We start from the raw sequence: 25,347 nt of genomic DNA, 5'->3' as shown, positions 1-25,347 counted from the left end.
CCGGGATGAGATGGCGGTTTTATCAGTCTCTTAGTGTATCGGTGGTGTGCAGAGCAGGAGGGAGTGCAGGCCTTCCACAAATAAGCGCGCGCAAGGCTGTTGGCATGCGAGTCACACCTCAGCGGCCAGCTCTCCTGGACACGTGGCCTATGCCGGCTTGTCCGATGGGCAGGAACTGTGCGAGCGCTAAGGAGCTTTGTATTTCCAGCATGCCCTTGCATGGGAGCTGCATGTGTGTGCGCGCGCGCGCATGCGCTACCATGTGTACATGCTCAGCGAGTGACCTTAAACCTTCAGAGCCCAAGGAGGTTTTTATTGATTGATATCGAGGCTTTCTATAACAGTGAGAGGAGAGGCAGAGAGAGAGAGGCAGAGAGAGAGAGGGAGAGAGGAAGAGAAGGTCAAAATAGGGGGAAAAAACCCCCCCACAAAGGCATGTGTGGAAATGTGAGGCGCTGAGCGTATGTTGAGATTGATTAGCAGGGGCTCGGCTGCCACTGAGAGGTGGGGAGGGTCAGAGGTGGGCTACGGTGCAGGAGCAGGGCATGGAAGGAGGATGCGTGGAAGGTGCTAAAAGAAGCAGCACAGGTGTGTGTGTGTGTGTGTGTATTTATATGTATGTGTCTGTATCCTCTGGTAGATGAACACCCGTATCAGCCCCCCGTCAACACACACACACACACACACACACACACACACACACACACACACACACACACACACACACACACCTGAGCCTCAAAGCGCACTTCCCAGCCTGTGTCCCTCTTCATTATTGCTAATTACAGTCGCCTGATCCATGCGGTAGTCGCAGTTCTGCACTACAATGGCATACCTGCCTCTTGAAACATCACGAATCACTTCGGTTCATTTCTCTAGCGTGCCGTCCAATCGACAGCACTGGTGTCTCCAACAGTACTGGTGGCTGGCAGATGACAAGCAGCAACTCACCGTAAGACTCCATCAGGGCGCTGCGACTCCATGTAATAAAAGACAAAATTCATTTAATACCTGCTCGGCAGCCAGTTGCTTGTAATGCATACTTTGGCACCGAAGCCTAACGATATGTGTGTTCCTATTGATCCTACAATGCTTACTGAGTTTTCTGGAGTCCGTAAGCGGACACCGAACCCTCGGCACAGGCCCGTTCGACTCCGTAACCGCTCCGCTGCAGCTGGGGCAAAAGCACCGGACGGAACTGGCGAGACTCTGTGGAGAAATGTGTGCGTGGTGCAGGAGCCCACGGAGGGCCCCGTGCAATATCAGCGGAGCGGCCAGCCCGGAGTGGGAACGCGCAGATGGCAGAGCCGCGCGCACAGGCGGAGCCTCCGAAAGGAGATATGGGGCTTTTCTCGAACCCCTTCGCCCAACCCCCCACCCCCTCATGGGATTTCAAGTACTTCCCTTCCCACAGTACTCTCACATAACGAACACACACTCGCGGCACATACCACCCAAACACACAGTCTGGTTTTCCTGCGTTTATCCGTCGTGTGCGCCGGGGTGGTTTTCTTACGAAAGTGCAGTTTGTCTTATTTCCGAGGCACGAGGTGGTGGTTAAGGAGACCGTGCTTGCGGGAGCAGGTGGACCCGCAGGCCTGCTTATTGGCGCATCTTAGCATTCAAAGGCAGAGATGTAGCATTACATATGGACTTAATGGAAATGCACTTCTGATTTAGGCCCATGACCTTAAAGTTTCTCTCTCTCTATCCCTCTCTCTCTATCCCTCTCTCTCTCAGTATGGGGAAGAGGAGGTCTGCTCGGACCGCATGGACACCGATTTCCCCGACTTCGACCTCTCTCAGCTGGACACCAGCGACTTTGACTCAGTGAACTGCCTCAGCGAGCTACAATGGTGCAACGACCACTCATGCAACTCCCCCGCCTCCATCCGCTACAGCGCGGTGGACGCCGAGCTCTTCGAGGTCAGCCCCTTCACCCAGCCACTCGGATCCGACCTTAGCCGTCCCCGCCACAAGGGGGCTAACGGTGCCGTATCCGGCTCATCAGCGTGTAGTTACGAGACGTGAACCCAGCGATCTAGCGGCGAACTGAACTTGTAGATCATGTCCAAATGCATGTTTTTCCGTAGACGGAGATTGATCCCACGTCTGTTGTATCCAGCGCTAATTCACTCCATGTAATTCTTCATGGCATTATTGATTTTTTTTTTTATTATTTTTTTTTTTAGCCACCAAAGCACAGAAAATCCCTGTAGGGGTTTATTTTGAGATGCTAGGGAAACCATTGATCTCGGAGCCAAGCGCAGCTCACCTTCAGGTGGGGGGCAGAGCCGTGTAAGATGAAACCGGACCGTATCCTGTAGTCCGGCTTGCTGGAGCGCACGCGCAGATCCGGAGCTGCAGTCGCCTAGGGAGCAAACTTGCGTGGGAGAGGGCCAGGGATCCGATGCAAAGTTGAACCGCTTGTGCTGGGATGTGGGGTCATTCCGTCTCGGAATGGGGACGAAATAGTCTGCGCCGTCCCCAGAGCAGGTCGTGCAGATGGACGAGGCCCTTTGGACCCTCAGTGGCACACTGCCCTAACCCCCCCCCCCATCCACACTCTCTCTCTCTCTCTCACTCTCTCTCTCTCTCTCTCACTCTCTCTCCCTCCCTCTCTCTCGCCCCCTACAGACCGAAGAGGAAAACGCAGCACTGCTTGCTGCTCTCACAGACAGCCTGGATGGCATTGCAGAGGATGAGGCAGGAGGGCTGTCCGTGTTCCCCTCGCTGGGGGAAGACCCCGATGAGGAGGAGGAGGAGGATGAGGAAGATGGCCTCCCACTGGACAGTGAGCCCTTTCCAGGCTCTTTGAGTCCAGAGGCAGAAGACCCGTCTCTAGTAAGAACCCTTCCTTCCTGTTTAAGGTGGATGTGGACTACCCCTCAGCATGGGTATGATAGGCAAAACAGGTCTGAATTTTCCTCATTTTGGGCTTTTCAATTCTCTAATAAGAATCCTCTTTTCAGGCAGTCGGTCGGACCACAGCTGCAGCTCTCTCTTTTCCTCGCGCGCTCTCTCGCTCTCTCTCCTTCCCACTCACTCCACCTCCGTCCCTCTCCCACCCCTAACACTTCCTCCTCGTTCCCCTGATCAGTCACACTGCAGTTTTCACACCTGTTTGAGAGTGAGAGAGAGAGGGGGGTGAGGCTCCCCTGTCCTCTCTGTACAATGCCACTTCCAGGAAAAATACATATTTTTCTCCCTGCTATCCCCTAGTCTCCTGCTCGCCTGCTTCACAGCCGGCCCTCCGGGAAACGTTTCTGCCTCTGTTCCACTTCTCTGTCTTTCAGCCAGCACGACACCAAGCAACGTGAAGGCACGCTTGGGCTCCCCCCCCCCCCCTCCCCAGACCGTTAAATGAACTGTGATCTAACTGCAGAACACACGCACCGTCCGCTGTCTTTATCGCACCGAAAACCGTGCACAGCCTTAATTTCGCAGAGCAAGAGTCCCGGTCCGGGTACGGCTGGATACGGACGCGGTTAAAAGCGCTAAAGACAGCGCGCTTTGTCGAGGGCTACAAAGGTCTCATTGTTGCCTCGATAATAGCAGCTAACTGAATGCCTGGCACCTTGGCTCTTTACCTGGCCATGAACGAAATTAGGCTAAGTTACAGGACGGAAACATGAGTTGGGCGAGGGATGCAAGGGGACGTAGAGCCGGTTCTCAAACCGATCCGACTCTAATGTCGGCGTCTTAAAGGGCGGCCGAAGGCGATTTGCCTGGCCGCCTCTTCCCACAGTTGTACTACAACGGGGTAACGTGCTCGTGGCTTCACGCTAGCACGTTTTCTTAAACGTCTGAACTTGGCGCCCAAATGACACATTTATGTATTCTCACTTTTAATTAAACAGGATCATATAGTCTAGTAATCACAAGCAGCCGTCACCAAACAGCTCCGAAACTCAAATCTGCTTAGAGATGATTGTAGGATGAGCGACAGTTCAAACGTATGCATTATGGCAAACCGTATGGAAATAAATGTGACCGTGACATGTTTAATGTAACTAATAAACCATATTCATGCTGAAAGCTGAGACGATGCATATAAGCGCCCATAAAGCCCACGGATGCTTATTCTCCTCTCACATTTTCACGGTCCGGTTGCAAATTTGTTACCTGAAAGGTGGAGGAATATTTCTCTGTATATGATGCTAAAAAGAAAAGAAGGAAAACAGCTGCTCCCCCATGCCAAGCGTTAAGCGCTGCACAGACGCGTTTCTGTGTATCGAGTCTGCTAATGGAGCCTTGCTCTGTCTTCTTGCGGGCTTGCTCCTCAGACAGCGTTGGAGCATGTCTTGTCTGGGCGGCCGCAGCCCCTCGCAAAGGCGCGGAGTGCCCTCTGCTGGGAGGAGCTGGAAGTGCAAGTCTGGCTCAGTCAATGGAGCCAGTCTGTGCTGGGAACAAGGGGCGCATTGAGGAGCCGGGGGCCGGCGCGAGGGGGCGGGAGAGAGCCCGGCACATGTTTTCCCGGCGTAGACGGCTGTGGCATGTTTTTCGTGGCAAGATGGAGCCCCGCCGGGGCCCCTTTGCTTCCTCCGCCGGTCCCTGAGAGGCACTGCAGATCGAGCTGCCAAGCTGGCACTGCTGCCCGCTGCCACGACAACCCAGTCGGCCCAAGGCTGGTTTTCCCCGAGGGCCCTCCGAGCATGAGCTCCTCATTCTGAGAGCAAGCGGCCGTTCAGCTGTGGCTGCCCCCCCCCGACCTGCTGTTTTTTATTTTTTCTCCCCTCTGACTATGCACTAGCAGTAAGAGGACTTGTGTCAGCTGTTGATTGTTATGCGGTGTTTCAGTCGTGAATTTGGACATCCTCCAGCACCACTGTGTGATGCGGTTGCCCGGCGACTCCAACACTCCGATGCGGCGGTGTAGTACCCGCTCGTTTGGCAGGAATCAGGCAGTGAGCGCTCCTGGTGTGGATGCTGTGTTGCACGTTTGTGCTGAGTGGCGTGCCTGCTAATTAGCTGTCCCCTTTCTCTCTCTCTCTCTCTCTCTCTCTCTCTCCACAGTTGAAAAAGCTCCTTTTGTCTCCTCCAAATGTGCCCGTGGCTTTGGACTCGCACAGAGGCAGCAGCTCTCTCCGCAGGTCCCTGCATCAAAAGCCCGCCCGGCTTCTGCCCAAGGTGAGCCATGCCGCCTCCCGCCATCGAGCACCCTCCTCGCCCAGGTCAGCAGGAACATGCCTGCATCTTAGCGCAGTCTTGCTAACGCCTGGCTAGCATGCGGCTGCCTCTGAAGAGTGAGTCATGGAAGAATGAGTGGGGGCTTGTGGGAGTGCAGGACTAAGGACTCGGAGATGTGTCATGTGCGTCTGCTGTTTACTCCGACTGTGTGCCACAGCACATCAGGAGGCGAGCGTGACATTGCTGCTGGCTATAGTCATCTGTCACATGAAAGCCATGGCCACCAGCAAGCTAAAGGGCAACCTGCCTCACACTGGCTACTTACCCTGCCTCACACTGGCCACTTACCCTGCCTCACACTGGCCACTTACCCTGCCTCACACTGGCCACTTACCCTGCCTCACACTGGCCACTTACCCTCCCTGCCACAGGCGGGATAATTACCCTGCCTCAGACTGGGCACTTATATAAGGTCTCGTTCCCCATATCACTCCTCTCAGCCCACTTATCACTGTAATTCCAGGGTGATTTTTTTGAAGACTGCGAGTTTGAGTTGGCTTTCCAAATGACTAAAACGACTTGGTGCATTATATACAGGAAGTACGCCGCCCGGCCAGTAGGCAAATGCCCCTACACCAAAATGCAGTCCAGTGACTCATCAACTCTATTAAGTTACAATCAAATCTAATAGAGCTGTTTTTGATTTCCCTCTCCATCTCTTACTCTCTTTTTTCCCCTTCCATTTCTCTCTCTCTCTCTCTGTCTGTCTGTCTGTCTGTCCCCCTCCCCCGCCTCTCCAGTGTGACAGGATGTGTCTGGCGGAGAGGAAGCCGCGGGCAGTTAGGCCCGCCGGCCGTCTCTGCATCGAACTTCACCGGCACCTCACCACCACTCAGCAGCCCGACGCCGAGGAGGAGCCTTCCGCCGACACAGAAGAGGAGGACGAGGAAGAGGAGGACGAGGAAGAGGACAGTGACTCGGAGGAGGAGGAGGAAGAGGAAGAGTCCTCGTCCAGCAGCGAGGTGGAGAGTTCCGCATCCGCCGAGCCGGCCGAGCCCCAGTTCGCCTCTGAGAAAGAGCGCCACTCGGTGGTGGAGCTGATCCGCTACATGCACACGTACTGTCTGCCCATGCGCAAGCAGGCCAGCTGGGACCGCAAGGAGCGCGAGGCCGCGGTGCGCAGGGGCCGAACCGACACCGCCCCGGCCCCCCGGGGCCCGCCCAACAGCTGCTCCAGGCCCTCCCCACAGAGCAACGCCCCCGCCCCCAACAGGCCCAGGGTCCCCTTCGCCCGGCAGCGGGAGATCCGAGCCCACTCCCTACTCAGGGAGCTGCTGGAGGCCGTCACCGCCTTCGACGTGAGCAAGCCTTACAGACTGCACAGCCCCCCTTACGGGCCCGAGCATGGCCCCTCCGCCCACCGGCCCAGAGCTGAGCCCAAGGACTCGGGCAGCGACGGCACGCAGGTTGCCGCCAAGCGACCCAAGGGCCCCGAGCCTGAGAGGGGCTCCTTCTCGGTGCGGCGCTCCCGGCGCCTGGCCTCCTTCCCTAGCCATTTCGCCAAAAGACTGCGGCTCTGCAGCAGCGGGCTCTCCAGTGAGGAGGAGGGGGGCTTGGTCAAAGACCTTCCCGCAGACCCGCCCTCTGACGACAGCAGCCTGAAGGGCACTCCCCAGAAGAGCCCCAAGGGTCCCGAGCCCTGCTGCAACAACGGTAAGAAACAGGAAGCAGCGTCTCAGCGGGGCAGCAAGCGTGACGAACAAATCCTTGGCCTCCTTCCCCGGTTCTCTCTCCCCAATCTCGATGCTCTGCTGTCTGCAGAGGGTGTGTGTGTGTGTGTGTGTGTGTGTGTGTGTGTGTGTGTGGGTGGAGCTGGTTAATGACACCTGCTGTATTATCTGCGGTGCTCTCTGACCATGTGTCTAATTTTGGTCTTTCTTTTCTGGTTGCAGAGAAACGCGCCTGCCTCTGTCTGCCGCTGACTCCCAAATCAACAGGGTGTGTGTGCTCACCCCTCCCTTCCAAATCTACTCTAGAATGCTGGAGCCCGTCCAGGACTAGAGCTTTACGACGCTCCTGGACGTCTCCCAAATGACTTCTGAAAGTCTTGTAATGACGTTCTAGCTTTAATGTCCTAAAACATTCCGCTTGCCTCTCATGGTAACACTGGTCCTTAAATAGCCCGGAGCCTGTTTGTTTTACAAATTATAGATTCTTGTTGTTGCACAGATCCATAGCCAACACTGCATAGCTCAGAACCGCTGCTAAGTAAACTTGGTACATCAGACAGTTTTCCAAACATGGACCTCTTTAAGTGCTCAATCTGACATTTATGTTATGAGTCAGCTGTTCAGACCTTCTCTCTATTTCTTGCTCTCTCTCTCTCGCTCTCTCTCTCTCTCTCTCTCTCTCTCTCTCTCTCTGTCTCTGTCTCTGTCTCTCTCTTCTTCTCTCTGCATTTCTCAAGAGCCTTCTGGTTGACTCTGCAGTCTCTCTCTCTCTCTCTCTCTCTCTCTCTCTCTCTCGTCATGATCAGAGACACCCAGTATGGCAGCAGACCCTTTGAGCAGACTCTCTGCGTGGAGCTGTGTGGCACAGCAGGTAAAGCCTCGCCCCCAGCCAGTGGGCCACGCCTCTACCTACCCCGCTGTGCCCCACTACGGGGGTCCTGCCCCTTGCCCCTAGCTTTAAGTTCAGATGCGTGCCGCGGGGGAGCCAGCATGCGCGCGGGGTTAGACGTTTACTGGGGAAGACTAACGAACCCCAACGTCCCATGACGCGAATGACACTCCATTAGCTCAACTGTTCAGGACGTGACGTTTACATACGTCCAACAGTCAGAATTCTTCCGCTCATGCCGTCTCATACGGCTGCATCCTTCTGTAAGCAGTCCGAACAGCAAAGTCAGTCAAAGCTAATTTAGTTTTGCTCATAATAATAATAATAATTTGTGCAGTACATTTTACATCTTTTTTTAAATAAGCTTAGGTAGCTTATAAAAAGGTCTCCCTGTCATGCACTTGCCTTGTGTGGTCAGTGCCCTCTGCGTCCCTGTACGTTGTTTAGAGTTTGGTGATGAGTGCTAGTGGTGGTCGCCGTGCGCTTTGCTTCTGCGGCCTGGTGTTGGCGGAGCGGTGAAGCCCGTGCGTGTGCTGTCTTCCAGGTCTCACACCCCCCACCACGCCCCCCCACAAGCCTGTCGAGGAGGAGCCGTTCAAGCCCGAGGGCAAGGCCGAGCCGCCGGGCAGGGGCGCGTGCCCGGCGCGGGTGCACGCGCGGAAGCTCCCGGAGCAGACGGAACTGTACGCCCAGCTGCGCCGCACGGGCCACGCGGGCAACGGGCAGGCCAAGCGCGCCTACGGTGACCACGACTACTGCCTGCTGAGCCTGGGCGAGAACCGCAAGCGGTCTGCTGCAGGCCTCCCGTCGCCCAGCCGCCCTGCCGACACCCGGGAGACGGAGGAGGGCTCGGGCGAGAGGAGCGGACCAGAAGTCAGGCAGGAGGAGGCCGGGAGCCGGAGGGGGCAGCCGGAAGTCCCGGGGGCCGACTCACCCCCAGCCCCGCCCCTCGGTGACCCTGAGGAGACCGGGCAACCATCGCCCGCCTACTCCCCCAGCCCTGAGGCAGACATCGAGTCCCCGGAGTCCTGCCAGCCACCATCCCCCTGCCACCAGATCGCTCTCAGGTGGGGGCTCATTCCAGATCTGACCAGTTGGTACCCATCAGGCGAAGCGCTTCATTGTTGCAATGTAATCGTCTGCCCTTTTTTTATGCTGCAGCTGTGAAAGTTCGGAGATGCGCCATCAGGACAAGTCAAAGAATCGCACTAAGGACGACGTGGTACGTGAAGCTGTCTGGTTTTGGGCCGCTTTTACAAAAGTAGCGTAGCGACCGAGTGGCGCGGGTTTACGATCGCTTCCGTCACCTAACGCGGTTGCGGGGACTCGCTCCACAGCCGAATGTCTGATCTTAGAGTTGTGGTCTGTTCCGGGCCCTCAGGACAAGTGCCAAGTGTTCTACATCCACAATCTGCCGAGCAGCGTCACCCAGGCCATGCTGCGCCGACGCTTCCAGGCCCTGGGCCGGCCCGAGGACTGCCAGGTGCTCGTCAAAGACGAGTAGGTCCAAATCCCGTCCACCCCACGCCCCATTTTCCTAAGAAGGCTGCACCCGGGAGCGCGCTGACCTTTTGCCTGTGTGTGTGTGTGTGTGTGTGTGTGTGTGTGTGTGTGTGTGTGTGCAGGGAACGCTGTGGGGTCATCACTTTGAGGCAGACTTCGAGCGAGCTGAATGGCAGGCCCAGGCGGGACTCTGCGGGACAGCACGCAGGGAGCGGCACCCGGAGGCTGGGCAGGAAGCGCTACATCGATCTGGGTAGGAGCGCGGAGGAGCCTCTCCCTCCTGAGGAGGTGGCACCTCAGCTTCAGTATTTATCAAAGCGATCAATATAAGAACACTACATACACACATAATAACATTCAATAGGAGGTGAAAGTAGAGAGCCTGGCCTTTTACAATAGATGTTATTATCTAGCCTTCTATTTTAAGGTGTGTTTTTATAGTTTTTTTTGTTGTTGTTGTTGTTGTTTTTTAAACCAGTCTTTTTAACAGTGATTAAAAAACGTGGAACAAATGAAGAACCGAGATGACAGTACATAATAAGACAATCCTAATCCTTTCTTTAAGTTTACCCGTTGAGCTACTGAATGCGTTGAGTGAGGTGATTTCCCACGGCAGGGCACGGGGATAACCGCGCTGTGTTTGGTCCTGTAGATGAGGCCGGACCGGGCCCGGTGAAGAGCAAGTACGACGCTCTGGACTTCGATACTCTCCTCAAGGAGGCTCAGAGGAGCCTGCACCGCTGACGTGTCTCAGAGCCAGTTCCTCGTGTTCCAAACCCCACCCCACCCCCCCCATCCCCTTTATGAAACCCCAGCTGAGACGCCGCCTCATGTTTACATTTTCGAACATTGGAATCGGAAACTTTTTTTTTTTTAAGGAAGGACTTACTGAGAACTGAAGGCACCTGGGGCGTGAGGGCGAACCCGAGGAACAGAACAGCGACTGAGAGACGCAAGGACGATGAAACGCGCTCGTGCGTATGTTTGCAAGGTGGCCGTCCCTGATCCTGAGCGGCTGTAGCAAACCCTTTCTCTGTTTGGTCATTGTGATGTGTGTGTGTGTGCGCGCGTGTGTGTGTGTGTGTGTGGGGGGGGGGGGGGGGGTTTGTTTTTGTTTTGTTTTTTGTTTTTTGGAACTCTCTGTCCCTTAAAAGTGTATAAACAATGATTGCTTTATATTAACAAATCTTTGTGGATATTTAACTGTGTTACAAAAGGTGGGGGGGGGCACAAAACTCCTAACAACAGAGTTTACAAATCAAAAAGGAAAAAAAAAAAGTTTTTTGTTTGTGTTTGTTTTTTGTTTTTGTTTTTTTGTTTTTTGTTTTTTTATTTTAGTGCTTCCTTATTTCATCTATGCACTCAAACGAGGTAGCGTTTGTGGTTTCTCAACGGCCCCTCCCTCCGACAGGCCTTCTGCCACTCCCTGCCACAGACCGCGAGCAGCGGGACCCCAAGACCCCTCCGCCCAAGGTGCACCATCCACCGTCCCCCTCACGACCGTGTCTCAGCGCAGACACCTGGAGCGGCGAGGCAGACGCCCTCGGACGCGACAGAAGCCCGGCTTGAATGGAGCAGTGTCAACAGCTGTTTCATCCAGAAAAAGAACCGCTCCGATCTGCCACCAACGCAATGGACCAGGTTGCTTTCGCTCCTGGGGGGGGACCGTCCCTCACAGATCTGAATGTACTCTGCCCCGTCTTAGTTGAGGAAGGTTTTTCCGCAGCCTGGCGGTGCAAATTGACCTGACATATGGGCCATCCTGCTGGTTGCCATGTCGTTCAGTTGGAATGTCATGATGGAATGTCATGTTTGCGCCCGAAAGCTCTCGCTGTGGGCAGCACTAGAGAGAAAGGCGGCGAAAATCTGGGAGGAAGATCTTTCCAAAGCTCCCAAGAGATACCAGGGTGTCTCTGCCTTGTTTACATCTCCCTCTCTTAAACACACACTGTCTCCCTCTTTCCACGAATGCTCAGATGTTTATCCCCTCCCGCCTAATAGGGGAAGATCTGCGGGTTTTTTTCTAGCTCTTGCCTCGTAGTTCAAACTCTTTACTCGTGCGGTGTGTTGTTTTCGAAGTGTAAAAACGTATCCGTGTGTTGCTGTCCCTGTCTTTTGTCGGGTCTGGGCCTGGGCTCGGCCCCCGTTTGTGTGCTGGGAGCCCAAGTCTCTGGTCCCTCGTCTGTGTTTTACTTCTGCGGGGGCCGGAGCCCAGCCCGCGGGCCCTCGTGCGGCGGAGCTTTGTGCTTTTCGTGTATGTGCGCGTGTTCCTGACGCATTATCCCCAGCCTATCCAGTTTTGCCCAATCGCCTTCTCAGCAAACACACCAGGAAACTCAATGTTTACATCACTGAATCCTCCTGTGACTCTGTTCGAGCGCACACTACGTACAAGACGCCTTATCCGGTGTTGAGGCTCCCCTAACAGGACGTGTCTTCTTGGCCTAACCTGGGGAACCGAAGGTTCATACACATGCTTGTTTTTTAAAAAAAAATAAATAAATAAATAAAATGCTGAGTCATCTAAATACCCACAAGGATCCTGAAAATAAGTCATGTTCGTGTTTAGTACGTATACTACTAAAGTGAGAGAATGTGCTGGTTTACATGGCTATATATAGATCTATATATATAAATATATATAGCTATATAATGTGTACATAGCACTGTGTCTAATGTAAACATGATAGTGGTGTGCTGTATAGCAGTGTGTTCACTCGTGTGTTCGGAAGCAGGCCTGTCCGGGTGTCAAGGGGAAAGGTGACCCAATGATGCAAGTGTCTGGTGATGCAAGGTTGAGCAATACAGGGAGATACAGAAGGGAACTATGGCTTCATAAGTCGAACGCTGTTGTAAAAAGTATCCCTTTAGAAATTTAAATATTTTCTTCCTTTTTTAATGATTGTAATTAAGTATTTTCTTTTTTTTTTAATGGAATTAAGATGCAATACATATATAATGGAGCCTTTCTCATAAACGGAAGGTGTTATTTAAGAGGTAAGAGGTTGGTTGTTTTAAAGTTATTGGGGCAGTCCTTGAAATAATCCTTTACTGTACGTTGCAGTGAAATACACACCGGAGAAGTGGTGTGTACTTCTCAAACATCCACTAACTAGTCCACTAGGCAAAGCTCCCAGAAGTGAAGTCCCCTTGGAGTGGGGTATAGCGATGCTAGTTTTGACTGGTACTCACTTGGACTACTGAATCCCTCCGCACTTTCATGCAGTATTAGTGAACACATATGACTTAGTTGTGTGTGTGTGTGTGTGTGTGTGTGTGTGTGTGTGTGTGTGTGTGTGTGTGTGTGTCTAGGCCTGCTGAAGTCTGGGATTGTTGGACAATGTCAGTGTGTCCAGCAAGGAATACTCTGAGAGCCCAGTCTCCCAAGGAAAGCCTTAAACCAGTAGAGGAAAACAAAAAACACACCTCACTAGCTTTTATTAATAACTGTACTGTCCTTTAAAACTCCAATCTGTTTTCTTAAGTAACTTTTTCAATACAGCCATATTATCAAAGGTGTATACAGTACATATATAAAATATATGTATTCGGGTTTGTGTAGATAAATATATAGATATATAATTTCGTATAGAGATCTTTGACCATTTTATTCAGCGTTTGAAAGTACTTCAATACATTTCAACATACAGTGTCAGTCTCGAATGTACAGACTGAGATTATCCAAACTAAAAGAAAAACTTCCAAAGGGAAGCCTTTTCAAATGCAATACATCTCCATTTCAGCAATCACTACAGAAGCTTGAGATGACTTGACCAAAAAGTATATTTGATGTTTGTGCCAGAAAGGTGCAGTCCCACATCAAATCCATCTCACGGTTGAATGTTATGAGTATGCTTGGCCCTCATTTGTTTGTGTGTGTGTGTGTGTGTGTGTGTGTGTGTGCGCGTGTGCGCGTGTGCATGGTGTCCATGTGTGTGTGCTTCTGACAATAATTTAAAAAATTAAAAAACAGACCCATCACATCACTTAAAATCATAATCATGTCGCATGTCTTATCTTCTCATCGCTCACAAAGTGTACTGCAATAGTAGACAGAATGTGCCCACTTGGTCATCACTCATTGTTGTAATTGGCAGATATTCGTATCGTCTGTGCTGTGCTACGAGCATGACTATCTAAATTTGTTCCTATTCCATGTCATTTTGGTGCCACAGCATCAGCTGACAGAGTGTCTCTGGTGTTTCTGTGTATCCCAGAAGCCAGTGATGCTCGTAGTCTTTGGTGGAAAGAAAATCTGTGTCATGGGGCATACTTTGATTTCTTTGTCGTTTCATGTCTATTGGTCGAGTCTTTACATCTAATAACTATCAAATTCACTCTGATTTTTTTTAACTTAGTTTTTGGTATATGGTAAATACTGCTAGTAAGATTTTATATTTTTACATATATTGGTTTTGAGTTTGTTCTTTTTATTTATATGCCACTTAGTTTGAATGTCTTTTAATGGTGTTTTTCCTTTGTATTGTGTGATTTCATATGTCTTGAGAATGGGGACAAATGCATTTCAGTATTTTTGAATTGTTAAAATCTAGTTTCGCAGATTTATCTATACAGTGGAAATCTGATGTTGTAAATTATATTTTAATTCGTGTAAATAGTTTAAAAAAGATGATGGCTTCCTTTTGAACTGAATACATTTCTTTTCAGAGATTGTTTACATTATTAAACTGTAGAAACTGATCCTCATATACTGTACAAACATACATATATTCATCTATTTGCCTCCAGAAAATAAAACAAAAATCCTAATGACCATTGTACTCTGGTAATCTGTGCATGTGTTATTCAGATAATGCAAGAGACACATTTCACAAGATACACTTGCTGGGTTATGCAACCAGGGAGTGCAGTGTTTCCCAGCAAACTCAAGTGAATGTTACAAAACCATCACTGCAGCTAGTATGAGGAAACAGTCTTGGCCAGATTGGATAGGAATGAGTATGTAGCAAAAGGGAGTGTGAATTTAGAATTTAGCATGTGTTAGGAAATCACTGTGTAAGCGGGAGATGAGTGACTGGCTACTGTGTAGGAATTCAGTAGCCAGGCCCAGCCTCCAGATCTCAGACTCATGATGCCTAAGCTGTTCTTCCAGGCTCCCGAGGAGAGCCAGTGGCGGTTTGCGATTCAGATCTCGGTGTGGCGTGGCTTTCTGAGTATCCACCGTGGGCCGTCTGCGCGCAAACGAGTTGGCTCCTCGATGGCGGAAGCTGGAGGTGTGTCTCTCTAAAGCTCTGCAGCGTGGAGGTAGAAACAGGGCCATTGAGTCATGACATCGAACCCTGCTGACCTGCCCTGGCTAGGGTTGTGGGATGATGACCGTCATAGCTGACCCAGATCTACTACTTCTTCTTCCTGCCCTGCCAATCAGCCGTTGCCCGTTTCCCCACTCAATTACGCTGCGCCACTCACCACCCTCACCACCGCCAACCCTCCGGGCACCGTGTTGGGTTTTGGAAAATCATTATGTGTGTCCCCTGTGGGACAGTTAGCACACACATAAACTCAGCCAAGTGTATAGAATCTGCTAGGCACAAAGCTGCTGTTGCAGAAAATCTACAACGCACTGATGGGTTATATGAACTCCAATGGGGCACAAGGTTTTTTTTTGTTGTTTTTTTTAGCCGATTTATTTTTAGCACTTTTGATTTTGATTGACTGTATACATGAAGAATGAGGGGAAGGCTAATATAGAGCAAACTAAAAAATAAAATGAACACTTTTTGGAGCTACATTAAGACTGTCATGTCTTAAACTTTACATTTTAAAGAATGCAGTGTGTGCACACTGTAGTGTTGTCATATCAATCTTTTTAAAGCCTCAAGCTTGTAAAATGGATTTGTCTATATCAGACTTCAAGTAACTTCTAAGCGTGGCCTCAATTAGTAGTTGACTTAAAATAATGAAACGATTTTGCTAACAAAAAATAAAGTTGGTGTGTCTTGTATGGGCTCTCGGAGATTTAGCTGAGCACACAGGTCTTAGTCTGTGTGGCTGGTGCATTACAACCTGCAAGAGAAAAGAGAACAGAGGTTAGTTAAACCTGCACAGGTTGGACATCAAGTGTCTCTTACTTAAAATCTGCCCCATAAGCAAAAGCACTTTTTATGTTGGTCTCTTAGCATGAAAACCACCACAGCAGCAGGGATTCTAGAGCAACAAGATGATTCTTTTGGTTCTTTCTGGTTCATATGGTCTGATACAGAGCTACAAAACTATACTATACGAAAGGTTCAGGAAATTAACGTGTTTCTGTGGTGCGAGAGGCTCTCACCCGGGTTGACGGATGCTTTGGCCGCGACGGTGGCCTCTGTGGCCTTCTTGGCCTCCTCGAGCTGCGCCAGCTTAGCCTCGTGGATTTCTTTGAGGTTGTTCCACTCCTTCCTGTTGTTCATCAGTCTCTGTAGCATAGGTGTGATCTCCACATGGAAGCGAGAAAACTCCTGCAGAAGGAGACACCCAGCCATGCAACTAAGTGAGGCTGACAATGAAATACAGAAGTGGCAGGACAGAGCTGTACTAAGGGGTTTGTGGTCACTGCTTGGGTTGGCTTGAGGAAGCATTTTGATTGGCCAGGAATAGTAAACTGCAGTTCAAAGTGCTCCATAACATCTAGAAATGACATTTGCAAAATTCTAGGTGCAAAAATCCTAGAACATGACACTCATACCTGGGAATGACACTCATACCTGGGAATGATGTCGCTACGTTGGCTGGGTAATTGCAGCATTCAGTTCTGAAAATCTAACCACTGTATAATACCATAATGCAATTCTCATTCTTCCATTCTCCCAGTATTTCACAAGCCATGTTACCGTTCAATAAAAGATCATTAACCAGTTATAGTCACAACAGTAAATAAGTCGATGTCTAGACCATCCGGATAAGTTTAAGATTCAGTTTAATCGTACATGTGCGGCATGGACTTATCAAAATGGAGTACCTCACCTTGTACACAAAGGAGCAGACAAAATCTATAAAACCACACTGCAATTTGGGCAGCTCGTCTGCTTTCTTCCTGTCCATCATGGGCTAGAGAGCAAACAGAACTTCATTAGTCTTATGTGAGAGTGAAACCCCCCATTCTTTTCTTTAAAAAAATAAAATAAATAAAATTGCTCAGGAAAAAAAAAGAAAAAGAAAAAAAAAAAGCCAATTTTTTCAGTCGCTCAGGATTGTCAGACTTAAAGTTAGTAGCCATGTCACAGCAATTTGAAGAGCTCAACATTAAAGGATCTGGAGTCAGTGTAGTGTAAAATAGGGGAGTTAGGGGACAGTGCAGCCGACTGCGCCACTCTGACCGCTCTTTCTGATTCACTGCACTACATAATAGGCAGTACATCACCACGTGGCCCGTGGGGAATCTTTACTCTTTCTGCTTCTCCCCGTCTTTCCCATCACTGCCTCTCCTCCTCCTCCTCTCTGTCTCATCATTCCTGGAGAATATCTCACAATGGGCTGCTGCTCGAGGACTGTCCTCTCCAAGTCGCCTTGCTCCCAGAACTCTGCCGCCACAGACAGCGCCACCTACAGAAGGACACAGGCACGCTCACGTTAGCTTATACCTGCGCTAAGATGTGCCGTGCAATGTGCAATGTTAGGAATATATCGGGCGGACTTAGCAAAGGGATCAACGTGTTAAAGACCATCTGTCAGAGAATGTTCCAAGTGATTCAGTGAGGGGCTTCGGCGAGCTTTTTAATGTGACACCGCTATCATTTTGGCTAAGAGCACGTCCAATTCCTCACAAGTAGTCAGTATGATTTATTAGCCTAAGAGCTCCACAAACTTTAGACTTGGGCTGATAACTCAACAGAACAAAAGTACTACTGTTTGACTCTACTGTGGCGTGTGCACACGTAAACTGTAACAATCAATGGTTTAATTTTTTAAGGACTTTTTTCAAGGACTCGTGCGTTTTTTCAAGTTATGAAACATTCAAGTTAGGAGGTTTTTTGTTTTTTTAATGAGTTGTGCGTTTTCTTCCAGGACTCAAGGATGCTTAACCATTAAAGAAAAGCAGTTAAAATATTAAGAGAAACTGTAAAGAGACAAAAACATATTGTCATGCCCAATTATTCTCAATTAGCTTCTCTTTAATGCATACAAGAGAATCACTAGAAAGAGAAAGCTTTGAAATATTTTGAAACCTGATGTCACGTAAGCACAAAAAATTGCCTAGGCTGCAGAAATGCAAACAACACTGCGTAAACAAATCGTCACATTACCGTCGGAATAGAGCCGAGACTTATTAAAGCATATTGCCTTATAGTAAAGATATTTCCTCTGTGCAGTCATGGCTTGTTCCCATGCAGAGGGTTTGGAATCTGACGTGCTGAGCGAAATTGCATTATGCACAGAGCTGCCGTACCTTACTCTGGATCTCCCAGGGCTTGGCAATAGCAGACAAATCACAAGCGGTCATCATCATTGCCCTGTTGTGGAAACATCAGCAGCACCATGCTGTGGTTATGAATGAGCTCAGTTGGGTCCCTGTGATAGTCGTAAAGTAAGAAAGTGCTATGCAAGAAGTAGAAGGCCAGGTATCCGTCACTGCATTCGCTGCATTGCACCAAATTTCTCTTGCTGTGGCTCAGGCGAATTTTACTAGTGCGTATACACAGAGACATGCAGGGCAAGGTCTTATCTTGAACTGGCACCTAAAGTGTTCATATGCCCGTCTGTACTTACATGACTATTTCCTTTCTGGTTGTCTCCAGCATCATGTACTTGGTCCAGTCTTCCTCGTTCTCATATGTTTTGGATTGATCCACAATCTTTTGAAACATGGCCCTTTTCCTGCACAAAAAGAGCATCGTTCCAGGTGCACATAGCCAAATGTCCAGTGTCCAAGAGTTAACACTGCAATGTTCATTTCCAGCTAGACACAAATGAACAATATTAGAGTTAATTCAGCGCTCTAGCTGTTAACACTGGGGACTATGGACTGTTACAATCCAATGACCACCTAAAAATGTTCTTATACATTCTATGGTGGAACACCCTTGATCTGTGATGTAGTATTCAGGATTCACACATCATTGCAACTCTATAATATTCAATATCCTTACTTGAAATACAAAGCCAAATCTGTAGCAATGATAGCTATGTCCATCAAATGGATGACAATATCGTGCTGGCGCCGGTTAAGATTCTGGTAGATATTCAAAGCCTGAAAGGATCACAGTAAACGAGAAAAGACTGCTGACTGGAAGTAATGAAAAGGTAGCCTTTCTGGTGATCTGCACCGATTGGCCAGCTTCTTAAGGGCTCGCATGCACAGACATGCATAGCAGCTATTTTGTTAAAATATTAGGAGGAACTTTGAAAATCTGAAAAGTTTCTAAAGTTTTGGGCTACCTCATCTCTTAGCAGAGTTTTACCAAACTCCAGATGGTGTCTCTCAAGGATGGAGGAGCCATATAGCTTTGCCAGTGGGTTCCCTGATCTGTGAAAATCATTTGGGAAAGGACCTGCTTTAAAGGAGAGAAATGCTCGAAAACATAATACCATATGGTTGAGATATATTGTTATAGCATATGGCTGAGATATACTATGTTTAACAGTTCACATAGTTCTGTCTAGCAAGAGAACCGAGGGACGCTGACAGTTCATGGCAGTGATAACTGTAAGCAGACTGTACTTCATCTGGTAGAGGTTGTTGGTCCCGCGGTGGTCAATGTCATGGCAAAAACCAGCAGTGACCATGGCCATGGCCTCCAGATCCGTGTAGTAGCGCTTTAGGTTACCTGTCTGAAAGCATGTCAGGGCAAAAGCTTTAAAGCGCCTCCTGGGCAAGCTGCATAAGAAAGGCCGCCCAGACCCAGCAGCTGGGCTCCAGAGAGCTCATTAGGCTCAGTGACACCTGGGAGCAGTACTGCGAAGGGCTAAGTAAGGGCTGGGCTCACAGCACCACGCCTCAATGCCGCCTGACTCATGACTCGGCTGCTGCGCTTGCCAGTGGAGCAGCGGCGGAAGGTCTCGCGCTCTCACGCTCCAAGTTACCATTAGACAGCCATGCTCTCCACACGGAGGGTTATGTGTTGGAGGAGGGGCCTAGAACAATATGTATTCCCAGCACAAGGCCAAACACTAAAACCCCAAACACAACACAGCTGGGAGGAATCCATCAGCTACCCAAGCGCTGCAGTCAACAGGCGTCGTTTGTTTGTACCTAGACTCAGGTAGAGTGCAATCTGTTCAGAGGCACACTGCTGCTGGTCTAATATTAACCACATATATCCATCAAATGTAAATGGAATCACTGTGTAGCAGCTGTTTCTCACCATAAGCAGTGAGAACATGGTCTGGCCAACGTTGAAACCGTGTCTCCAGTTGTGGTAGGTAATTCTTCGGTACCCTTTACTGACAGAATACATGAACCTTGCCAGCACCTGCGGATAACAGAGCACTTCTGACCCACTGTCTCCCACAATTAGGCAAAGTTATGGAATGTATTTCAAAAATGCAGCAACCTTAGAGACAGGATTCCTAAACTAGTCACAGAACTAGTTCTGGATATCAGGTTGTTCTGAGCTTTGAGCCCTAACTTACCTCACGGGGAATGTGAAACTTGTTCACAACTCCCAGTTCATAGTACATTGCAATGCCACATTTAACAAGGTCCAGCTCAGAGTGGTCAAAATCACAGAAATGAAATTCGAAGATTTCTGACTCCTCTGAATCAGGTAGAACATCCATCTATAATGCAGATGAAATACCATTAAGTGTAGCCTTGATAAAATATGTGCTTTATCTATTAAATTGTTGATTTATTGATTGATTGATTCATTTATTCATTCATTCATTCACCAAAATCTCTTCCAGTTCATCTTCATCACATTCTTCTGGTTCTTTTCCATAGACTTCACGTGTATTCTACCACAGAATCCACAGATCAGACTGATATTATGTTACTACACTTTCCATGCATATTGTATTTCCTAACAAACAATCTGAGATATAAAACAAATGGTCTCTTTGCAGATACCCACACTTCCGTATTACACTCATATGACCGTTCAATATAAAGAGGAGACCTACAAGAAGCAGGGTGATCTATTCTCAGGTTTCCATTAAGGTTCCGTTCCTGTAGCTGCTCGACTCCACAAAATGCAGCAACCCACCAGGATGTTCTGGATCTCATCCTTCCTGCACTTGACGTGGTAGAGGACCATGTCCTGGTAGACATCATTGCGGTTCTCCAGCTTGTTCATCTTATCGTAAGTGTCTGGGTTCAGCACAGACCAGCCCAGGAACTGGGTGAGGGACTGAGATGGAAAAGATCGAGGGTTGGGAATCAAAGCAACTCACTGGCTGTACATTAACCTCATGCCAGTCAAGAACAAGCCCACTTGTTTTGGCAGCCAGGTTGACTCTGCATAAGGCAGCAGATTGGGTCTCTTTTTGGGTATAACGATCTGGGTAAAAAATTCGAAAATAAACAACGGAGAGACTGTTGTGTAATAATACAGCTGCTGTGACTCAGCGGTGTGACATGTCTACATATACTGAACTCACAAATACCTCCATTAGAGTTTCATCCATTTCATCGAATGGCTTTCCGTCTTTCCTGTTAAAAAATGTTGCAACACCAACTATTTCCTCTTTCTTGTTCACAATGGGCAGGGACAGAACATTCTTAATGGTCCAGCCTGATTCATCCAGTGGCTCTTTCTGTAAAATAAATTAATATGATGGGGTAAAAAAAATTATTTGAAGTAGTTGGTTAATGTAATGTTAATGCAGTCTTCTATTTTGATTAAGTAAAACATACTTAAGCTACTACTACTACTACTACTACTACTGATACAACTTATAATAATAATAATAACAATAATACTCATAATAATAGTAGTAGTACTTTTACTATAAGGCTGCTAAGAGCATGATTGCTTTTTTATTTCATGATTAAGATCTGAGCAATGTTTGATATTTTTGTGATTACTGAAAGAATACTAAAAAGCTGAGCTTACTTGGAATTCAAAGTATTCGTCCTGTGCCGCATTCATGATGTTACAGATCTGTAAAGCAGGCAGAGGTGATGAGAGGAACAGGGAGAGCAGCTCCGTTTCGTTAATTACAGCCTCCGTATATTCCTAGCTCCTCGTCCTCCCGTTCGCATTCCATTTCCCATCACTGTGCACGTGAGTGTTACATGCCCTCCTGCCTTAACGGCTCTGCGCTCGCGCGACAGCCATGACCAAAGGGTTTGGAGAACACCGCAGACTCACCAAGCCGTTTTCAGCTACAAAGGTGGGCAGTCCGCTGACCAGAGCCCAGTGGTCAGCAGGGGGGTTCCTGCAGAACGCAGTAGATGCGCCAGGTTTACCAAACGAGATGGGCATGGACAGGACATCTATGGTCTAACTACTGATGTAAAAACACTGAAACAGCACATCGATATAAGGATCTCCTTGGCCAGAATTACATTAAAAACAGTGTGATTCCTTTGGTCAAATCAGTGCTTTTTTCCCTCAATGACATGTCAAGTAATTAAAACGCTGAGACCAAGATCATAAACTTGAACTTACGGTATTACTTTAATGTCCTCCTTTCCATGCAATATGTAATCAATCACTTTGTAGAAGTTGATTTCCTGAAGGGGGGGAAAGCAAGTATCATATTTTTTTTTTCCCCTAAAGCAACACAAACCATATCTGTGATGAAGGACGCTGACTTTAAATACTGTGGCCTAAAGGTTAGCGAACACTCACTCTTCCATCAGGAGTCTTTGGTCCTGAATATGGAGGTACTTCCCCCATCAGAACAGGCCAAAGGTCAAAGAACTCCTAGAAGCATTATAAGAAATGCTTTTGGTCAGGAGGGCAGTTACCAATGTGCTATTGATCAGGGGCAAACACTCTTTCAGTATTTTATATTAAAAGTTTAAGATTTTTGAATGAACTAGGTCTGGTTTCAGACTCCCCTCTGCATAAGCTGTTATTTCATCTGAAGAGAAGGTTTGACATTTTGTCTGCTTAGAAGTCTATATCATATATTGAAAAAGTAAAAAAGTAATTCAGGTCAGGCATTATGGTTCTCGTGCAGTGACATGCACGTATCTTGAGAAAATCACCTTTGTTTTGGTCATGTCCAGCAGACCCACGGAGTATCGGTCACAGTTGAGGAAAGCACGCACTGTGTAGAGCGCCTTGTGGAACTGTCTCTCAATGTCCGTCAGCTCCTCGAAAACTTTGCTGGCAGACCATAGCAAAACCTATGAGGCAGAAGTAAAGGGAAACCACTCCACAAGCCAGAGCCAACGTAATGTTATTGCACTGGATGACAATAATAACATGGTTTCTTTTCAGATCACCTGTCCTCTTCTGGTTTCACAGTTGTGCAAGTAACTGAGGTGAAACACTCGTAGAACAAGATTGGCAAAGTTCAGATATTTCTGCAATGTCTGCAAGATATAGACATTTATTATGGGTAAATCAAACAGGCAGGTACCAGGGGCATAAAAATGTGCAGAATAATGACGTTGTGCACCCAAATCCTTCAGTATTTTATGTCAGATGGAGAAAGACATTGTAGTATGATGTACACCATCAATTAAAAAAAAACAAACCCAAAAAAGAGACAGGGGTAGAGGGTGAGATAGAGAGTGCGAGAGCAAACGAGAGGACACCTCCTCGTCCTGTGCGGTGAAACTAGGGCCGTCAATCTTGTTCACGGCCATGATGACAGCCACCATGTCCTTGCCGTTCATGATGGGCGTGGCCAGCACATTTTTGGTTTGGTACTCTGTCAGTGCATCCACAAAGTCACTGAAGTGGGTGCTCTGAAGGAATAGACAGTTTTAGAGTTAGCATGTCTCGAAAGAGTTTAGTATGTTCCCGAAACTATTAAGGTGGTGCTTAATCGAACTGTATGAGATTTTCTTGTCACATCATAAGTAGGGATCTGGTTTGTTCACGTTTGATAGGGGTCTGATCTTTACCAGGAAGTTTAAACTGCAAAAAAACTGTTTGTGCTTAAGGCTCCACTGGCTGTTATGAACACCTTACAAGTGCACCTTTGGGAGACACTGGACACGCCTTAGCAGGTAATAACAATTATTCTTCCCCTTAATCAGTACAGATATTGCAGTAATGACTTGCACATTATGGAGAGCTGTGATTCTGTTGAAAAGCAATGTATGAATGAGCTGGAGAGTCATGGTAAGCTGTCGCTGTTCTGCTGATGTGGAGGACATGGTTTTAGCCTCTGACCTTTAGATTTAATCCAGGATCGATCTAATTCAAGTAAGATTATCAGTCTTTATTCCCTGTGCCCAGTCACACCCAAAGTCAGAGGGAGAAGACACAGATCTTCAGTAATCCCACTCTAGAATCCTATGGCACTGGTGTGGTGAAGCCACACGGTCATTTGTATGGGAGAAAGCAGAAGGAGACGACTTCCTTCCAGGAACTTCTGGATTTCAGTCACACAACGCCATCGACAAAGGAAGCCAATTTGTTACATGTAATGATGTACTCTGGAGTGGTCGTGTTCTACAGAGGAAAATGTTTTACCTGATGAGGTGTCTGGGTTTGCATGCGGAGGGACGGCGACATTCTGCCTCTCACAAAAATGATTGTGCCTTGCTAATCAAATAGAGATGTGAATTTTATGGCTTTTACCACTATCATGCACATCAGGCTAGGTGCTTTTGAATAAATCAGTGTGATTGGGGTGGAATTGATCTGCTGGTCTTGGAAGCAGTGGTAGTGTCCTTTGGAAACTGCTCCCTGTGCTCTCCTTTAGAAGCACATTACGATCTAATCATGCCAGCAAACACATTCAAAGTATTTAAAACATGAAGTGATTAATAAGTGTTAAACATTACAAAGGTTTCAATGCAAATAAATGCAGTATTACATCATGTCTGTATTGGTGAACTTCACTGATTGCCAGGTGAAATAATAAACCATTCCGTTATTGCACAAAAATAGCACATTGTTTGTGTTTCATGTCATAATTCTTCAGCCTGATGGAAGTGTGTATCAGGATCTTACAGGATTTTGCAGTCCTGCACTGCCCTCTACTGCTCTGAATAGGTATTACTAACATTTTTCAAAGCAAGAACAACATAGTTCCTCACCTAACATACAGAGTCTTTCACCACATCTTATTGTTCTAGGCTTTGTACATACTTCTTATCAAAGCAGCAGAGTTGATGTACCTGCGTTACATCAGACACGTTAACCGTCCTCTTCACGCATGCCACGTGTCCCACAATGCCTTGGTCCAGCGAATAGACAACCTCGCTGTCCGGGGGCACGAGGCAGTCATCCAGGGCGGCATCTTTGTGGACGTTGAAGAGGCGCGTGGCGAGCTCAGCCGTGCCGTTCCGCTGCCGGTACATGAAGAGGCTCATGCGGTCGGAGCGCAGGATGAAGCTCAGATGGCGCATGAGGTTGAACACCGCCCGCTCCATCTGCAAGTGCTCCTGCAGGTCCCGCACCATGTCGAAAATGACCTCACTCTCCTCCACGGAGTTCAGCTCGTGGTACGTGCTGATGTCCACCTCTGTCTTCTTGGAAGTGGACAGCAGATTCGAGATGACCTGCGCGCGGAAGTGTGAGTCGTAGTATTGCTTGGCGAAGGCCGGATTGCTGTCCAAAAACTTCTCGGCCATATCCTGGTCCACTACAGCCATTTGGCCTCAGCTTAGAGGAAGCCTGCACGCTCGTTTCGAAATGTCCCAGTGCGCCTGCACACACCTCAGTGGTTTGTGTTGTCTTCTGCACTTGGCAGAAGGACTGCAGAGGAAGACTGGGGGATTATTGGGATTTAATAAGGCTAATCCTCGATCTAATAATAACTTGGATTATGAAATTCATTGGTCTCCATTAACATCCATATCATGAGAGAGTTCATTTATTCATTTATATGACTATGAAAGGCAATATTTGGCATTAGGACCAGGATTTTGTGATGGCAGACTTGGTTGTCTATTTGTCTTAGGTAAAGACTTCTAGCATAATATACTCAAATTAAAAATGTTAAATAATTTTGTTCATTAGATTTTTGAAGGTAGTGTAATATTTAATGTCCTTCTAAACTAGTCTCTAACTTGTTACCTGTCAT

At 48.1% G+C, this 25,347-nt stretch overlaps 2 protein-coding genes and 1 long non-coding RNA gene across 4 annotated transcripts in view; 2 read left to right on the top strand and 1 right to left on the bottom strand.

The window, feature by feature from the left end:
- Window positions 1-10,328, top strand: part of ppargc1b (peroxisome proliferator-activated receptor gamma, coactivator 1 beta) — a 32,645-nt gene extending 22,317 nt beyond the window's left edge. For both annotated transcript variants that reach the window (XM_035532390.1, XM_035532391.1), the window contains exons 2-12: window positions 1,741-1,926; window positions 2,638-2,844; window positions 5,017-5,130; window positions 5,931-6,843; window positions 7,083-7,128; window positions 7,667-7,731; window positions 8,294-8,816; window positions 8,911-8,971; window positions 9,131-9,249; window positions 9,375-9,505; window positions 9,905-10,328. In XM_035532390.1, the coding sequence (XP_035388283.1) occupies window positions 1,741-1,926; window positions 2,638-2,844; window positions 5,017-5,130; window positions 5,931-6,843; window positions 7,083-7,128; window positions 7,667-7,731; window positions 8,294-8,816; window positions 8,911-8,971; window positions 9,131-9,249; window positions 9,375-9,505; window positions 9,905-9,996 (2,457 nt within the window). In that variant the 3' untranslated portion in view covers window positions 9,997-10,328. The remainder of the gene's footprint in view (window positions 1-1,740; window positions 1,927-2,637; window positions 2,845-5,016; window positions 5,131-5,930; window positions 6,844-7,082; window positions 7,129-7,666; window positions 7,732-8,293; window positions 8,817-8,910; window positions 8,972-9,130; window positions 9,250-9,374; window positions 9,506-9,904) is intronic.
- Window positions 10,329-14,677: 4,349 nt separating this feature from the next.
- Window positions 14,678-24,916, bottom strand: pde6a (phosphodiesterase 6A, cGMP-specific, rod, alpha). The gene is made up of 22 exons (XM_027003626.2): window positions 24,440-24,916; window positions 22,904-23,056; window positions 22,589-22,678; window positions 22,349-22,489; window positions 21,987-22,061; window positions 21,804-21,868; window positions 21,504-21,570; window positions 21,246-21,293; window positions 20,797-20,946; window positions 20,397-20,540; window positions 20,083-20,148; window positions 19,825-19,971; window positions 19,557-19,664; window positions 18,914-19,023; window positions 18,631-18,718; window positions 18,342-18,442; window positions 17,962-18,069; window positions 17,642-17,705; window positions 16,723-16,797; window positions 16,219-16,302; window positions 15,545-15,713; window positions 14,678-15,279 (listed from the first exon to the last, which is right to left on the bottom strand). Exons 1-22 carry the CDS (start codon window positions 24,914-24,916, stop codon window positions 15,233-15,235), a joined length of 2,577 nt encoding a protein of 858 aa, XP_026859427.2. The 3' UTR covers window positions 14,678-15,232.
- On the top strand, window positions 23,025-24,139 carry LOC113573397. Its single transcript, XR_003410202.2, has 2 exons — window positions 23,025-23,320; window positions 23,553-24,139. It is a non-coding gene; the product is annotated as an uncharacterized LOC113573397 (long non-coding RNA).
- Window positions 24,917-25,347: the final 431 nt, after the last annotated feature.

Source organism: Electrophorus electricus, chromosome 12, assembly GCF_013358815.1.
Source record: "Electrophorus electricus isolate fEleEle1 chromosome 12, fEleEle1.pri, whole genome shotgun sequence".
Lineage (NCBI taxonomy): Eukaryota > Metazoa > Chordata > Actinopteri > Gymnotiformes > Gymnotidae > Electrophorus > Electrophorus electricus.
This window is presented reverse-complemented; position numbering and strand designations above follow the sequence as displayed.